This window comes from Triturus cristatus, chromosome 10 (genome assembly GCF_964204655.1).
Source record: "Triturus cristatus chromosome 10, aTriCri1.1, whole genome shotgun sequence".
NCBI lineage: Eukaryota > Metazoa > Chordata > Amphibia > Caudata > Salamandridae > Triturus > Triturus cristatus.
In genome coordinates this window covers 488839715-488858505 of record NC_140593.1, presented here as the reverse complement: position 1 = coordinate 488858505, position 18791 = coordinate 488839715, and the positions used below count along the sequence as shown (strand labels likewise).

The window sequence follows — 18791 nt, the reverse complement described above, 5'->3', positions numbered from 1 at the left end:
TTCACTCTCAGTATGAAAGTACCTAAAATGGTTCCTCTTTTCCATGTGCTCTTACTCACTCATATACCCAGAAAATCAAAGACTTCCTTTCATCTTATATTTTTGTTATATCACTCCTAAATGGTTCACTAATTTTAACTCTTTCCATGTTTCCTGTAAAGAAGCCCAATCTGGTAGGCTTTTCGCAGATCCACGATGTTGCTCAGTGCGGCCCCCGGTTTAATTCGGGGTGGATCCACAGATCCACACAGAAGCCCTTAAAAGCATTCAACAATCAGCTACTAATGTTTTACATCTATTTTATTTTGTGAAATATTGTCAATTACAAGACATACACACCCTACTGAACAATGGTTGTACACTAGTCTGTTTTCAGTTTAACACTGCAGTCTCTTTTGTTCCCTCCCCCCACACTCTTGTAGCTCTGTTTCTTTAGTAACCATGTTACCAATAGTCTCTGCCTACCACTAGGTGAAAAGTTCACCAGACTTTCTCTATACTGCATACTAGCTTCACATTAAATATAACGGTGTGGTTGAGCGTTAGCAATTCCAAGCGTATCCCAAACAACAAGTTTATTTTATTTTTCCAAAGCAAAGCACATATTTAATTACTGTTTTTGTTAGTCACTACCCAATTGTAGTTCCCTGCACATCTCCATTATCCAATCAAATATATTCTTTTATATTTTACTTGCTGTCCTCCATTTTAGCAGCCCTTCACCTAAAAAATTGCGTTCTACTGCTGCAGCCTTTGCCTGTGTGCTAACCCTGCTCATCTCCAAACTAGCCAGAGTCTGGTTTGTGGACCATAGTTTTGTGTTTTGAGCCAGAGAGAGTGCTAGAAAGAGTGGCATTGATAGAGCCCTATGTTTACCGGATGTACATATTACTTAGGTTGGCCAGAGAGGGTTAAAGTGGAATCAATTGATGCCTTTGGTTGAAAGCATTGTACATTGCCAACATCCGGACTTCATGATTGTGCACTGTGGTGGCATTGACTTAACAACAATTACTGGGGTATGACTTGGAATCCTAATGAAGGATATGTTTGGTACATTAATGTCACTTTTCCCACATACTGCATTGGTGTCCGCCCCAATTTGCCAAAGAAAGACGTTGCGGTGGTAAACCGAATTTTGCCTGCACTTAGAGAAATCCTGGAAACATGTCAATAAACTGTTTCTGCATTTATCCGAGACCACAACATGGGCTCTATATACTATAACAAAATACAGTTCGACATGGAGGGAATATATTGAAAATACCTATTCCATTTCACAAACTTAGGCAACGGGGTGTTCCTCAACAACTTAAGACTGCATCCTGTTCTATGTATAGTTATAATCTAACACAACATAACCATAAAGGCTCTTTTCAAAGCTAATCCTTTTTTCAAACACTATTTTGTTTTGTTTTCAAATTCTTTTTTCTTATTTCCCACTCGAATCTGTAAATCCGTCCATTAGTTTCAGAGATATTTAAATTTTAAAAATATAGATATCTGGGGACGCGAGTCCTTGCAGTGGACTTGTGGATCCTACTGAAATTTGATTGTCTGCCAACACTTCAACGAGGAAGTATTGGCAGCCATTCTGGGACTCGGCTTGAAGCCAAGTCCTATGAAAAAGTAAAAAAATTGTGAAAAGGGGACCGGGTAATAATACCCTGACCACTCCACACCCCTCCCCCAAATATGGAGTAGTCCCACATAAAGTAGTTTTTTTGTTTTATTTTGCTGTGAATTCGCAGGTTGACCCGCAGCGAGATAAAAAGGCGCAGGAGCCCCTGCACGTTTCAAAAGAAGCCCCTGGGTAGGCCAAATCTCAGTGGCATATAACAAAAAAAGGAGGGAGCGCAGGGGGCCCCCTACAAGGGTTTGTTTAAACCCCGGGGACCACCACTTCCCCGGGGTTCTTGTTTTTAATTATGTGCAAGGTGCTGTTTGGGCCCCCTGACACCCTGGGGACCACCACCTCCCCAGGGCTCCTTTACTTATTAAATGGGGGGCCTCTCAGACCCCCTCCCAGCCCAAAGTCCGCCACTTCCCCAGGGCTTCACTATAAAAAATGTGGGGGGGGGCGGCGCTTATCCTTCCTGCCGACCGCCACTTTTCCGGGACTTTACTTACACTGAATGAGGGGGACTCCACATCCCTGGGGCAAATTCTAAAAATAAAGCGGGGGCTGCATGGCCCTCCCTCCTGGAGCCAAAGATGGCCCTGGAGACTGCCACCCCCCAGGGCTGGCTCCTGCTGTAACCTGGGATGCCCAACCCTGGTATATAGCCGTTTGCTATGGCTTTACAAGAGCTTCTACGCTCGCACCAAACTGTGCTTGCTTTCAGCAAGTGAGATTAGTGAAATGCTCTTGCTTGCTGAAAGCGAGCACAATTGCTTTGACAGAGTGAGCTGCATGTTCGCAACTCCCTCTGCGTCAAACAAATGTCGGCTCACCCAGCAGGCGGGGAGCCGGCAGGGACCGCAGGGGCCACGAGGCTCCCCCGCAATTCCAGTGGTGAGTAAGTGAGTACCCTGGAGGCACTCACTTTAAATAGCAAAGCCCCGGGGATGGGGTCCACCAGGTCCAATTTGCCAGGGAAGGGGGCCCGCACAGCACCCTCCCCCATCTGTAAATGGCTGGGGGATGGAGTCCCCAGGACCAAAATCGACCTGGTGAGGGGGGCATACCGTAGTATTAATTTAAAATGTAAAGGCTGGCTCTGAGGGGTAGGGGTCCCCGGGGCCAAAATCAGCCAAGGGAGAAGGACTGTGTGCCCCCCATTGCCTGATTTATTAGTTAAAAAAATAAAGATATGGCCAAGCCTCGGGGGATGGGGTCCCCTTAGCCGATATCGGCCCAGGAGGGGGGCTGCTCGGCCCCCCTCCCTTAAATTAAAAAAAATCCAAAACAAATTAAAGACCATGCCCTGAGGAGTTGGGGTCCCCGGGGCCGAAATCAGCCCAGGGAGAGAGGGCCACACAGCCCTCCTCTTGTTATAAGGAGAAAAAAAAACGGTCAGCATGTTGCGAAAGGCCCTGCCTCCTTTCTTCACCACTCTGAAAATACACCTCCTGGCGCACAACTGGTTGGGCTATGAAGTTCCCTTGGCTGCAGAGGGTCCTTGGGGGCCAAGGACCCCTCCTGTTACCTGCAGTAAGTCCCACAGAGCGTGAATGATGAGAGGATTTCAGAGGCCATGCCCCCTTTCTTCACCACTCTGCAAATGTGCATCCTGGTGCATTGCTGGTTGGGGGATGTAGTCCTCTTGGATGCTGAGGGTTCTTGGGGTCCCAGAAAACTTCCTGTTACCGCCAGTAAGTCGGACATAGCAGGATTACTGAGAGGTGGTCAGAGGCCCGGCACTCTTTCTCCACCACTCTGGAAACGCAATTACTTGTTAAAAACATAGAAATTCACATAAAAAGCCAAAGGTTACAGTGCCATTATAGTTAGGAAATAGAATAAGAAAACCTTAGAAATTCACTGAAAATACGAAAGGTTACAGGGAAGTTATAGTTAGGCTCCGGTTTCACTCGTACAAAACCAGTGAAATTCAGCTGTTCTAGTTAGCTGAGCTAACTATAACTCGTGCCCCCGCAATGCACTGCTTATTACCTCACATATTACATCACTCATGGCATCTCAAATGACATCACTCATGATATTATCCAATGACTGTGAGTCTTTTAAAAAAGTTTGAGTGTAAAATATATATACAAAGGTGTATTTGTGAATCAGTGTGTGTATGAGTGCCTGTATGTATGATTCAGTGGGTGCATACCTGACTGTAAAAGTGATTGATTAGGTGAATCAGTGAATGTATGAGTGAGTGATTGTCTGTATCAGTCTGTATATTTATAATTAAAAAAATGGATGGTAGTAAGGTTGCCGATGGTTTAAAGGGTTGTAATCCACATTCAACATGAGGTTTAGTGATTATCATTGACAGGTAGGTAAGTAACATGTTTACATACAAAAGCATATTGTAGCAAACTTACATTTCCTCAAGTTGCTTTCTAGTGATATGTGCAGTTTTTTGGGCAAAGTTATTTGGAATTATTTGCAACTTAGCGAAGGTTTCAAAGCTTTTCGTTTTGTAACATTTGCATGCAAGTCATGAATTTTGTGACAATTTATGGGAACTATGTCCTTATTTAGCACTAAGAAAAAGTTTACACACATGAATATTATTTGGAAATCTTGTATAGTATGAAAATCATAAACTTTGCAATACTGTGTCATTGCTTTGGGTATAGCTGTGGTTATGTATATTGTAAAATATCTGAAAATCACATTTTATAAAATAGATTTTGATGTCCTAATGTGAGCACACTGGAAAGAAAGAAAAGTTTCCTCTCACCTGTCTGTCTGACCACGACCTCTCAGAGGTCCAGCGAGGTCTCCTTCACTTCAACATTTGAGGCCTCCATCCGTAATTCTAGCTTTAGGCTTTATAACATACCGAAAATGGTCAACTGTGGAATTAGGAATGCCATCTTTGAGTTTCAGGCCCACCTCTTATGTTATTTTATCTTATCTTGTGTTATCCTATGTTACCTTATGTTAATTTGTAGAGTGCACTATCACCCTGGAGGGTATGCTGGTGCTGAGCAGGTGTGAGTATAGCCAATTCTAGGGCCTAGTGGGACTACTCGAAAATCCAGGTCTTCAGCTTCTTGCATAATTGAAGAAGTGAGGAGCTCGCACTCATGTGTAGGAGCAGGTTGCCCATAGGCTGACAATACCCCCTAAAAAATTCTATATGGTTTGAAATACTGAAACGTTTGTTAGTTTTACTGTGTGAAGCCAGTTGGTGTGCTCATTGGTTCTTACTATTGTTTAAAATAACTCTTTTTATTAAAAAAACATTTGAGTGACTTACAAACACTGTTTTCTCGTTAGTACTTTTCAAATAACTTTCACGTGATTCTCCGCTTTGAATGTGATGAATTCAAATGTTAAAAACAATAAATGGAATACTAATACACTTCTTACATATATTTGTCTATAATGATAGGACATGATCAAGAACTAACCCATTGTTGTACACATCCTACCCAGCGCCTTGTGGTGACGTCATCGCGTGACACAACCTTCCGCCTCTGGGATTTTAGAGATCCTTCAATCCATTCCGTGAATGTCTTTCAGGGTCATACAGAGTAAGTGCCAAATAATGCTTGTGCATGTTTTAATAAAGCTATCGGTCGTGAAGATTTACTTACTATAACAGTGGAATAGTGCAATATGATGCTACCTATTCCCGGCCCCCTGATATACATCTGTAAAAGAAATGTTGTCCAGAGATTCCCATTTTTGATTTGTGTTTTTGGATAATTAGAGAAGTAATTTAGCCTGGTTCATTGCTGATCCGGGCCGAATTTTTCTGGACAACATTTTACAAAAAAGGGCGGATGTGTTGCAGTGGTGATGTAATATTTCAGGATCCATGAGACCCATAGACTTCATTTTGGTGTCAAAACATAGGTTTTGGGGTCAAGTAGTTTTACAGAGACAGAAAAGAACTCCTCAGAGCAAGCCTTCCACCATTTTCCAAAATGGCAGCTATAATAGAGGAAGAAGAGACATATATAGAAATGTAACAAATAATGTTTTTAAATCCTTTTATGTATACACCAAACAATGTTTATGATCTGAATATGAAAAAAAGAATGTTTATCACTCCTGATTTAGACACAGTTTTATAGTTCACTATTTGTTTCGGCAATCGCTAGTGGTACATTTGCAGAATGTTGAACATTTGATTAGAGCATATCGACTGGGACATCTTTTTGTAGCACAGATTTTGTAAGCACATGTACGTGTAAGCTCTGCGGTGAGAGGCTTTAGAAATTTTGGTGATTTTAGCACCCCATCAATATCTTCACATTCAAATTCACACAGATCTTACTCCACATATGCATTATCCAAAACATTTACACATCTTTTGATCAAGTAGAAACCTCTTTTAATGTGTCCACTGGCAGAATATGACATTGGTGCACACAGTCAGAACTCGTTTTCCACATACGCACAAGGTATATTCCTACGTCTTTAAGTTGCATTCTTTTTCTGTCTCAGCAAATCCTTTTAGATACTTCACAGGTTCAGCAGTTGAAGCGCCAAGCGTTGTTCCAGTTTTTCTCACAGTGTCATCACCCTCGTGCCTTGATAAGAACACTGGGCATCTCTGGGTCAGGTTTCTTGTGCAGAATATGATGCTAAATTAAGTGTTTCTTTGCCTATTCCATTTTGTTTTAATCTGTTAAAGTTTTATGATTTTCATCTGTACATGAGAAAGGCAGAGCAAATGACATGTTTTGCAGCAGTCAGTAGAGAGTGTAATAACATACTTTACTGGCAAGATATTGTGATTTGCATTCAATGTCCATATCAGAATACAATCACAGTAGCAGGTAAACCCCAAGGTACCCATATGACATGGCAAACATTCGAGATTGGTGCCAACATAGGTCTACCATCGGTAGTTACATGTCCATCGAATGAACCTGATGTCTGTATGATGACACCTCCAATAAAATAGCAGAAGGGTGATACACCAGGCAAAGCCCGGCTGACGGTTGAATCAGATTGATGCATTATGATAAACGGTCAACAAGAAACTCTTACATCAAAGAGTTGTTTGCATTCCCATACAGTTACATTAATGCAGCCATGAGTTAAAATAAACCAAAACAGCAAAAGGTAAGAGACCCTGTCGCCACCCACCATTCTCCACGATAAGGTATAGGCCATCAAGTAGTTCTCCCCACGCACCCGCCCAGCAGGTAATACCTTAGGAAAAAGTAATGTTAAGGTGTGGGACAGCTCAGGAGAGTGTGATTGAAAGATGTGTCATTGATTTACTGGGAGAAGCTATCTGACAAGGGTGAATCGCCTGGAGTAACTCGTGCGTGAGGGTGACACAACCTCTCTCCCATCAACTCTAAAAGAATCGGGAGGCAGAAGGGAAAGGGTGTGGGACAAATACTAATTAACAGGTCGAATTTAGCCAACTATAACTACACAGGGCAACCTCTACATTAGTTGACTGGACATTATGTACCGACGATGCCCACGGACCATGTCCATCAGGTGAGGTGCACGAGGTTTATGCCCCGTCCTGGATGTCGCCCAGAGCAATGGGGAATTTCCGGAGACTTACGGTCTCTTCTTTGTGCAGGGCAATGCTCTCTGCCCTGGCCCTGACCCATACCAGTAGTGAACGACGCCAGGCTACTTCTCGCCTGTTCCATTACGTATCCATAATTCTGACAGTTCTTGACTTATGAACATTGCAACACATCTAAGTAGCACAATAATATCTGTCATTTGACAGTACAATGACTCAATTGGAACCATTCCGAACAGTCTACTCAAAAATGTGGTGCAAAATGAAGGTCAGCTTCCTCCAATTTGCTGTTAAGTTCTTGAACAATATGGCCTGTACCTTTTGAATACATCTCTGTAGGCGCCAAATCCTCATTGAAAATCATTCCACTTGCAGTATTTGAAAATTCAGTGTTCACTGAAGCATCAATAATGTTTTGGGAAGTTAACACCTTCAAGTACATCTTGTTCGATGTTGATGACCAGAATTTATCAGGTCGCACAGGTATAGGTGTCTACTTTTTGATGTAGGTAAGGTCAATTGTTCCACTTGTAGACATTTGTCTGATTCTCTCACATTCTTTGACAGATGGTTCAGGATAACCATCAAAGACAATGTGCAGTTCTTGCAAGGTACACACTGACTTTGATATCTGTAGAACAGTCTGAACGAACTCTCTGAATTTTTGCATGGATGAAATTTTGACTATATGCTATTGACATATAGTCCACAACAAAAGCAGTTTTCAATGAGGATACCTTTTCTAATTGAAATTCTTCTGGTGAAAGTTTTTTTACGAGCTTTTGTACTAAATTGTGCTTCACTGGTTTGGTTGCAGCATCTCCATCAAATAATGCATTTGTTGGAAGAAGATCATGCAACAGAATGACGAGTCAGGATTGCTACTTGTAGAAATGCCAAGTTTTAAAGCTTTTCTAAAAGATGGCAAACTGGGCATGGATTTGATGTGAAGAAGTAAGGTATTTCATGCTTTGGCTATGCTGGTAGCGAAGCTTCTTTCTCCCCGAGTGGCGTGTTTTTTAGCCCCGATGATCGCAGCATCCTGTTTGGCTCATACCATTTGAAGCTGTGTCTTAATCTTGGCCAAGATCGTGTAATGCTTTAAAGGCGATACACAATGCCTTAAGCTTGATCTGATGCCTGATTGGAAGTCAATGTAGTTATTGGATGGCCCAAGAGGCAGATTGAAATTTATGGATCCCTAACATCGAACATGCAGCAGCATTTTGCAAAGTTTGAAGTTCATTTAAATACTGCTGTTACATGTTGAGATAATGCATGTCAGGCAAATACTGAAAAGATAGAGGATTACAGCTGGCAAGCTTAAATATCACAATCGGTTCAGTCTCAATAGGAAAAGGTACAAATTAGCCACAGCAATACGGAAACTGAATTGAAAGTAGGTGTTCCGTTAAAAAAAACTCAAATTCTCGCTCTCAAAAATAAATAAATAAATTCAAGAGTTTTCTAATCAAGGCTTAATGTCTAGAATAAGGATGGTTCATAGAATAGAGTCTCAAGGGAAAAACAGAAATGCGGGAAAGTGTCAGCATAGTGAACTCTCCAGCAGAAGTCTCCCAGAATTGGAATAAGTGTTTAGCATGAAGCGTCACATTTGAATGAGTAAAAGAAGCTGAGAGGTCTGTACACCTCAAAGTCTAAGGGAATCTGCTCTAACTTCTAAGAGTATGAATAATAATTTAAAACAAACTTTAGCAACAATCGTATCTCTTCCAACTCCTTCAGGAGCCAATTGTCTCCATCCTTATGTTGTGCATTTGCATAGTTACCAGACTTTCCCATCCCACTTAACTTGGGAAGTTGCTGCAAGCTTGACCATCCCTCCATTCTGGATACGTGATGAATAGGAGGCTTCATCTGCTTATTGGGTCTTCACGTTTCTTGCCAACATTTCTCTTCTCAGACCTTACGATCAAGAAACTAATACAGACAACAATACTGCTTTTCGCGAGCTAATGAAACCTTGAGGACACACCTGCAAAGAAAAAACACGCTGACCAAGCAAAGTATATTTCAAAATCGCGAGGCCAAGCAAAACCTATTTCAAAATCACAAGGCCTTTCTTTAATCAGGCTAACATTAAACATTTAAACATGCACTTCAAATACATGGTTATACTTGTGCACATATAACTCAAGAACAGATGTATATGTGAATATGCAAATGTGACAAAGTATAAATGCAAGCTAGAATAAATCTTCATGTTAAACTGAACATTAGTGCACGCGCTTATAAAACTTCAGTTTCACAGTAGTTGTGTTTCATTGATGCATTTATATGTTCACACACGTTAATCTTATTAAGGCATACAGTAGATGTAATGTCAAATATAAATGCAAATTGCGCACTGATGACGTGTAAGGTATGGAGTCTAAATTACGCTTCTCCACACTTAATCTACAAAGAGAGCAGGTCTTTAGTGAGCTGACTGGGGAAGACACAATATATGTATGGTAGCCCATTTTCATTTATATATTATTTTGCTTACAAATGCACTCCTGTTTTTTTATTTATTAAACTAACCACTGAATTGGCATTGAGGCTGAATTATCCCATCACCCAGTAGAATTGATTTATTGACGAAGAGCAAAACATTGGATACATTTTGAGGGGATTAAAAATGGTGGTCCTAATACACTAATACAGTTTGTACACTAGTTTGCAAACCGGTATGAAACTTGCGATGCAACCCCTGCGCAAAGAGGTCACATCGCAAATTGCCTATTAATGGATATCACAAAGCAACCTGCCAGGTGAACACTAATTAGTGTGGTGGCTACTTCCTGTGCCCGATATTAGCTGTGAATGCAGAGGTGGCTGTGAAACTGTTTTGGACAATCTGAAAGAGACACGTTTGTGATAGATTCCTTACCTTGGAATATCGCCAGGCATCAGACTGGATCCGGAAAGTTTTTGTCAGCAGTACTACTGCGCATCGGTAGGCGTCGTCGTACGGCCCTGCGTACGTCGCTGGAGTCGTAGCCGCCGAAATGACGTCGTCAGAGCTACTTAGACGCGTGGTGACGTCAGTTCTTTTTCCGCGCAGCAGCGCAGATCCGAGAGAGAGCGGTACCCTTAGTTAAAAGTTTTAATTTGGTTTCTGACAACTTGTTTTGTCGTGTACTTGACTCCTGGTGCAATAGGAATGCCCGAGTTTAAGTCCTGTAGGGCCTGCAGTCGAAACATGTCAGTATCGGATCCTCACGACGTGTCTCTTCTGCTTGGGGCATGCCCATGACCCCGAGGCGTGCCCCGACTGTCGGGCCATGGCGCCGAAAGCTTTGCTGGAGCATTCCTGAAAGTTATTGGAGGTCCGGCAGTCAGTTCCGCGCCGATCGAGGTCACGTTCCCGTGGGAGGTCAAGGGACCGGTCGCGGAGCCAACCGCATCGCTCGTCTGAATCGGGGCAGATAAGTCTAGGCGCCATAAAAAGTCAAAGAAGCGCCACGGCTCTTCCCCTACCCCTCACCGGTCGCGAGACGTGGTGGAGGGGGCGTGTGGTAACTCCCCCGCGGCTCCGTTGGAGCCTCCGTCGTTGCCTGGGGCCTACCCACCCTTTCCGGGCCTGCACGCGACTTCGGACGAGGTGCAGGCTTTATGTCGGCCTTGCGCTATTTGTTTGCCCCGCCGGGTCCCTCTGGAGCACCTTCGGGCCCCGCGGATCTGTCGGAAGGGTTTGCCTCTGCGCCGCCGCCTCTAGCCTCGGCTACGCCGGCACCATACCCTGCGGCGCCGGCCCGGGATCCGGCTTCGGTGCCGGGCGCGGCGCCGCCGCTGACGCCGGGTGGCACCGAACCGGGACTGGTATCGTACCCTCCCATTCCATTTCTTGGAGGGGAGTTTATCCCATTTCCCAGAGCACCTCGTCCTTATCTGCCTCTTTAGCAACCGGTGGACGAAGGGGAATACTGGGAAGGGTCTAAGGACCCTCTTGCACTTCAATGCGAGGATGAGCCTGAGTGTGAAGGCGATGTGGAGGGTCCAGAGGATCTGGATTTCTCTCCACACCCTGGTACTCTGTCCCCTTCTTCCGTGGCCACGGAGGAGGTTGGGACCTTTTCGGTGGTTTTGCGCAGGGCAGCTGAGGCTCTTAACCTCGAGCTCCCTTCTGTACCTATCAGGACCAATCTCCTGACCAAGGTGCTGCAGCCACAGTCCTCATCTGTGGAGCCGTTGCTGCCCTTCAATGAGGCGCTTACTGATATCTTGTTGGGCACCTGGATAAAACCTAACACAGGAGTCCCTGTAGACAAGGGTGTGGCGCGCCGCCATCGCCCAGCGCCGGGCGACCCCAGCTTTCTCACACAACACCAGACGCCTGAAAGTCTAGTTGTCCAGGCTTCTGCCTCACCGAGCAATTTGGGAAAAAGATTTTCACATCTGCCAATTCTGGGTTGCAGGCGGTGAATACTGCGTGCCTGCTAGGCCGCTATTCCCATTCTGTGTGGGACACTGTGGAGGCACGGGCGGTTCTCTCCCAAGCCATTACCGAAGGGAGAGATGCTGCAAAATGTACTATTCGTTGTGGGCTTGACATGGCCGATTCTCTCGGTAGGGCACTTTCCACAACTGTGGCGCTCTGTGGCTATGCTTGGCTCTGAACTACTGGCTTCTCTGGGGATGTCCAGAACACCCTGTTGGACATGCCCTTTGATGGTACACGCCTCTTTGGTGATAAGGCTGATAGCACACTGGAACGCTTTAAGGACTCTTGGGCTACGGCCCAGTCCTTGGGTCTCGCCACCACGTGTACTCCCTCGGGCTCCGCTTTTCGGTCCTTTCGAGGTCAAGGTCGAGGTGCCCAGGCGCGTTCTTTTCAGACCCACAAGGCTGCGCAGCCACAGTCTCAGCGCAGCCGCGGACATGGGACCTGCCGTGGTGGGACCCGAGGACATCGGCCGGGTCAGTCCACCACCTCCCCTGCTGCCGCCTCTAAACCTTCCTAGTCCGATGTTTCAGGCCCACCTGACACCAGTGGGTGGCGAATCCTGCCATCACCTTCCCCACTGGTGCTCCATAACCTCGGACAGGTGGGTTCTGCAAATAGTCCGAAGGGACTACTCCCTCCCCTTCGAATCTACCCCTCCAGCCATGCCACCTCAGTATCACCGCATGTCGGGGGAACACTCGGCACTTCTCCAGCAGGATGTTACGGCCCTCTTGGCCAAGGGGGCCATCTAGCGCGCTCTGACCCCAGAAGTAGATTGTGGTTGTTATTCCCACTACTTTTTGGTTCCAAAGAAGGACAAGGGTCTGCACCCTATCTTAGACCTCCGGAACGTCATTCACTTCCTCCAGAAGGAGAAGTTCAAGATGCTCACGCTTGCTCAGGTCTTGTCTGCCCTAGACCCGCAAGACTGGCAGGTAGCATTGGACTTGCAGGATGTTTATTTTTATATCCCCATCCTGCCAGCCCACCGGCGTTATCTGCGGTTCACGGTGGGCCACGAGCACTTTCAGTTCACCGTGCTCCCTTTCGACCTTACCAGCGCCCCTCAGGTCTTCACGAAAGTGATAGTGGTGGCCGCAGCTCATCTGCGCATATCAGGGGTTTCAGTTTTCCCCTATCTCGACGACTGGCTGTTGAAGGTGGGCTCGCCCCAGGCAGTCGTCTCCCACCTTCAGACTACGGACGACATCCTGCATTTGCTGGGGTTTTCCATCAACGTGCCGAAGTCGTGCCCGATTCCCTCTCAGAAGTTCCTCTTCATCGGAGCAGTTCTGGATACAGCGCAGTTTTGGGTTTATCCTCCCAAACAGCGAGTCCGGGACATTTTGGCTATGATTACGATCTTTTGCACTAGTACTGGGTTTCGGTCAGGAAGACACTGAGGCTGCTGGGCCTCATGGCCTCCTGCATCCTGCTGATCGATCATGCCAGATGGCATATGCGGGCTCTGCAGTGGGACCTGAAGTTCCAGTGGACGCAGCATTGGGTGAACCTGTCCGACTACGTCCAGATCTCGGAGGGCACTTCATAGGACTTGCAGTGGTGGCTCACGAACCTGCATTGGGTCAGTGGCAGATCCCTCTCCCTTCCCCAACCGGAGCACACAGCAGTGACGGACTCGTCACTCCTGGGATGGGACGGCCACATGGGAGAGGTGGAGATCAGAGGCTTCTGGTCTCCGGTGGAGTCCAAGCTCCATATCAACCTTTTGGAGCTCAGGGCGATCCTACTTGCACTCAAAGCATTCCTTCCCTCTGTCAAGGGGAGAGTAGTGCAGGTGTTCACAGACAACACCACCGCCATGTGGTACTGCAACAAGCAGGACGGGGTGGGATCGTGGACCCTATGTCAGGAGGCTCTACGTCTCTGGACGTGGCTGGAATGTTAAGGCATTTCCTTGGTGGTTCAACACCTGGCAGGTACCTGTGACGGTCATCGGCTGTAGCGGGCATGGGCCTGGCCGCACACCCCCCCGCAAGCCCTCAGGCAGCTGTGGGAGACGAGGTAGGCAGTCCGAGAACCGAAGGGACTACAACTCCCTGGAGGCAACGGGGCAGGACTTACGTAAACTCAGCTCACGAGGGGGAACGGCCTACCCTATATAAGCACCGCCTCAGTGATGAGACGGTGCTTGACAATCATTCATGGAAGCCGACGGCGAGGGAACACTTCCAGTCCCCCTCGCGTATTCTAAATCCAGAAATCCCGTCAAGCTGGAAACTCGCGGACGCTTGCCTTCCCGCTTGGAGTTTCCGTCCCTGTAATTTAAACCTGCCGGACGCCATCGCGCGCCATCCCAGACCCAGAGGAACCCGAGACCACAGATTGGAGCTCCGAGGGCGGACGCTTTCCTTCCAGCCTCGGAGTAAGTATTAGCGGACGCTTTCCTACCCGCCGGGCGCCGTGGTGCGCCATTCCTGACTCCGCGGATCCCGTGACTATAATGAGGAGCTCCGAGAGCGGACGCTTTCCTTCCCGCCTTGGAGTGAGTATGGTGCCTTGAGGGCGGACGCTTTCCTACCCGCCTCAAGGTCGAAGATACGAGACCACGCCGTGACAGGTAACAAGTATCTCGTCACCCTGAATTAATACACTTATTCTCGCAGGGAATCCTTTCCGAACCGCTGTCTGTGATGTTAACAGGCAGGCGAATTACGTACAGAAATACTATTGTTTATGACTTGTATCCTAAGCAAGGGGGTGAACACAGTACCAAGGAAGGTACATCTACTCCTATCTAAGCCTGTGAGTACCTGAAGGGTTAAGCGTGGGGGGGGGTTGTATAGTGCAATACCGCTAACACTGATAGTTGAACCGACCTCTGTCATTTGTCATTTGTGCAGGACGTTGTTAGGAGGCGCCTATACTGCTGTATTCCCCTGCTCGAGAGCAAGACCCTCAGCACTACCACCTTAGTGCTTTCACTTCCCTGTTCTCGTGGGTGCTCTTTCCCAGAGTTGTGTCCATTACGCTGTGGGGAAGTGTGTCCTGGAGAACAGGGGGTCTTTCTGCTTGAAGTCGTCCCCGCTGGCTGCTGTGCAAGGTTAGTGGCTTGTTCTCTCTCTCTTGCGCCACTGACATCCCGACAGTACCCTAAACGCCAGGGAGGACAAACTCAGTCAAAGGTGCATGTTGGATCACGAATGGCATCTTCACTCGGAGGTGGTGCAAGGTCTCTTTCAGCAGTGGGGAGAACCTTGGTTAGATCTATTTGCCACCGAAGAGAACGTGCAATGTCAGCAGTTCTGCGCGTTGGAGTTTCCAAGGCGGCACTCGCTAGGCGACGCTTTTCATCACAAGTGAAGTTGCGGTCTGTTGTATGCCTTTCCGCCTATACCACTTCTGCCCAGAGTACTGAAGAAGATCAGGCGCGACCGGGCCCAGGTCATTCTTGTGGCACCGGGCTGGGCTCGAAGAGTTTGGTATCCCGAGCTACTCAGTGTGAGCGTGGATCCCCCGATCCGACTGCCTCTTCGGGAGGATCTCCTGTCGCAGCAACAGGGGACGGTCCTCCACCCGAACCTCTCCAGCCACCACCTCCTTGCGTGGAGCTTGAGCGGCGACAGCTGATTCCATTTGACTTGCCTCCCGAAGTCTGTAATGTGATTCTGGCAGCCAGGTGTCCCTCCACTAAAACAGTATACGCCTGTCAGTGGAAAAAAATGGTGGCATGGTGTACAGCAAAATCTGTTAATCCTCTTGCTGCCCCTCTTTCTGAGGTCCTATTGTTCTTTCTTTCTTTGGCCCAGCAGGGCTCTGCTTTGGGCACTATCAAGGGCTGCCTCTCTGCTCTTTCAGCCTTTCTCAGGCTGCCTGATCAGTCCTCTCTTTTCAAGTCCCCAGTTGTCAATAGATTTCTCAAAGGCATTACTCACCTTTTCCCTCCTATTACTTTTGTGATGCCTCAATGGGACTTGAATCTGGTTCTCACATATCTGATGTGCGCTCCATTTGAGCCTCTTCATAACTGTCCTTTGCGGTTATTGACTTTGAAAACTGTCTTCCTGGTGGCCATCACCTCCGCTCGGCGGGTGAGTGAACTCCAGGCTCTTTCCTGCAAACCTCCATTCCTGGCGATTCATCTGGACAAGGTTGTGCTTCTACCACGTCACTCCTTTCTACCAAAAGTAGTGCCTTTTATCTCAGGAAAACTGTCACTCTGCCCACTTTCTTTCCGCCTCTGCACCCTTCAAGAGAAGAGGAGAGGCTCCACCGTCTGGACCCAAAACGTGCGCTCTCGTTCTATCTCAACCGCACACAACAGTTCCGGGTGGATGACCATCTCTTTGTTGGCTACGTGGGCGCCAAGAAAGGCCGAGCTGTGCACAAGCGAACTATCTCCCTATGGGTTGTCTTGTGCATCAAAGCCGGTTACTCTCTGGCTAAAAAGGAACCTCCGGTTGGGCTGCGCGCGCATTCTACCAGGGCGACAACAGCTACCACAGCATTGGGGCGCAGTGTCCCCCTGAAAGACATCTGTCAGGCGGCCACTTGGGCCTCGTTGCATACTTTCAATAAGCACTATTGCCTTGACAGCCGGGCTGGAGAGACAGCTTCTTTGGCCGTTCAGTTCTCCGTGACTTTCTGGTGTAATCTCACTTAGCAGACCCTCCACCGGGCTTGGTATTGCTTGGGTATGTATTCTAAGGTAAGGAATCTATCACTAACGTGTCTCGTTCAGATGCACAAGTTACTTGTGTAACGATATATCTGTAAGAGACATTAGTTAGTGATAGATTCCTTACCGCTCACCCATCCTCCCCGTTCTGCGAACTGTTCTCTAGGGTTCAGGTCATCCCTTTCAGGGCCCTAGTCCTATTGCACCAGTAGTAGGTCTCTGGCATGGCTCTGCACTTCTGGCGTGGAAAAGTTGTGTACAGAACTGACGTCAGCGCGCGTGGGCGCGTCTAAGTAGCTCTAACGAAGTAATCTCAGCGGCTACGATGCCAGCGATGTACACGGAGCTGTACGACGACGCCTGCAGGGGTACTGCTGACGAAAACTTTCCGGATCCAGTCTGACGCCTGGGGATATTCTAAGGTAAGGAATCTATCACTAACTAATGTCTCTAACAGATATATTGTTACACAAGTAAGTAACTTGTGTGTTCGTCCATCCATTTTCCCCTCCTTTGCTCTTTCCAACACCTTTTGGTGTTTGCGCTGTGTGGGAGTGTACTTCCGTGTGTATGTCTGTTTGTGTGGGATTGCCTTTGAGAGCATTATGTACTTCATGTCTGGTGGCCTAAGATTATGACTCTGGTTGTATATTTGTTGGATATGAGTGTGTATGTGTGTTTTTTTAAGTGTTGACCTGTTGGTGCAAGGTTGCCTGTAGGGGAGGGAAATGTGTGATATCTGTGTCAATGCGTGCACGGATGGTGTGTATGTGCGCTTGCACTATTAAAAAGCTAAACCTATTCTCTTTGTCAGCGTATGTTTTGTTTCGGCCTGATCTCATGAATGTAATTATCTTAATTTAAGGATACGTTGTGATTTGTTTTGGGTCAGTTTTCTAGTAGGTGGCACCAAATAATAAAATCAATTTAAGTTCTTCTGTCTGAGCAGAAATAGGCAGATTACAGTGTTTCAGCTTCAATTATGGAATTACAGCGGGTTTTTAAGTAAACTGGTAGCATTAATTGAGGTATGAGTTAACACAAGCTTTAAACTGTTGTAGCCGAGTACCTGGTTAAAAAATATTTGAAAATCTGCAGAAATGTTTTTAAGTTTTTGAGGGGGGGGGGGAAGGAAAATCTAAAGAGAACACTATAAATCGGCAGCATCTATGTTTGTCTACATTTCACACCAAATCCAAACCAACAACCGCGTCAGTTAGTTATATTATTTTCAATATCCTGATTGTTTCCAAAGCAAGCTAATTGATATTTCTAGCTGTTCGGCCCACTCGCTACTTTTCAGCCCTCCATTGGGAACCACGATGTCGCACACTTCTGTGTCCCCTCGCATATACTTATGAAACTCAACACCTGGTTTGATTGCAGCTGCTCTTTATTTTCCTCCTCCTTCCTTCCCCTCCTTGTTTTTGTACCCCAGGATCACAAACGTGCTTGTCGGATTCAGTCTTGGATAGAAGTGGACCTTGAGTGGGTGAGTGAGTGACTCGGGTTGGGCAGATGCGTAGACCAGTTTCCAGCCCAGCACTGCTGAGCCTTGTTTGCAATTTTCCGAGTTTTTTTACCACCTATGTTAATTGTAATATTTGACCCAGCCCCTTGGCTTCAGTCAAACAATATTCCTCTTATAAATTTCCCATGATTTCGCTATGGTAAATTTACAAAATGCCCACAGTCTGCAGATGTTAAAACAAAAATCGATATTTCTACCATCATTATGCCAGAATGAGTCATTATTATGTTTATTAGTCAGCATTTCTTCAACAGTTTACTAACGGGTGATTATTGTGTAGCGGTTGGCAAACATATTACCCAAGAATGCCCAGTGTGTCACTAATGGCCCATTGTTATGTCATGGTAAGAAGCTCACAATAGGTCACTTATGGGCCATTATTTTGACAGGCTCTCCAGCACATCTCAAACAATCGCCATAATAAGCCTTAATTGGGCCATCATTAGGTTAGATGCCACATACGCAAGAATACACACAAAATGTCATGCAAGGTGAGCCCATATATCAGTGATCAAACACATGCATAAAAGTGCACATTTAAGCCAGTGCTCTCCAACAGTTCTCTGCAGCAGCCACACTAATACCTTTCTAATACCTGGTCCAAACGAAAATGTGACTGCTTCCTGCTTTTTTACTTTAGCTGCATACTACGGAACTGTTAATTGATGAAATATCACCCACAAGTTGTTTATCATACAGCTGTCTGTGAGATAGATAACCTCGGATGCAGAAACAATCAGCATTCCGCCAGAGCTCTTTATTACAGAGATACAAATCTAAGGTCTGGAATGAATATTTTAAGAAAAGTCATTGTAACTTAAAAAGAAAATATCCTGCCAAGAGCTTGCGCTCCTACAATTCACACTCCAGCTCTTTTTCCATACCCTTTGGGACAGTAACACGATTCTGAAAAGCCCCAAGTTAAGTCTACCAGCATCTTTCCAGTCCACCACGCGCTCAGTCTTCTCAAACTCTGTGGCTCTTAGACGTGGACAACAGTTTACGGAGTCAAACACTGTATTCTGCTGTCAGCGTGTGTAA

The 18791-nt window shown here is 46.3% G+C and overlaps 1 protein-coding gene across 7 annotated transcripts in view; it reads left to right on the top strand.

The window, feature by feature from the left end:
* The window catches only part of WDR37 (WD repeat domain 37), a 632142-nt gene that overhangs the window by 450191 nt on the left and 163160 nt on the right, over positions 1-18791 (top strand). For all 7 annotated transcript variants that reach the window (XM_085631908.1, XM_085631907.1, XM_085631906.1 and 4 more), the window contains one exon: positions 5019-5160. In XM_085631908.1, coding sequence (XP_085488034.1) covers positions 5019-5160 — 142 coding nt within the window. The remainder of the gene's footprint in view (positions 1-5018; positions 5161-18791) is intronic.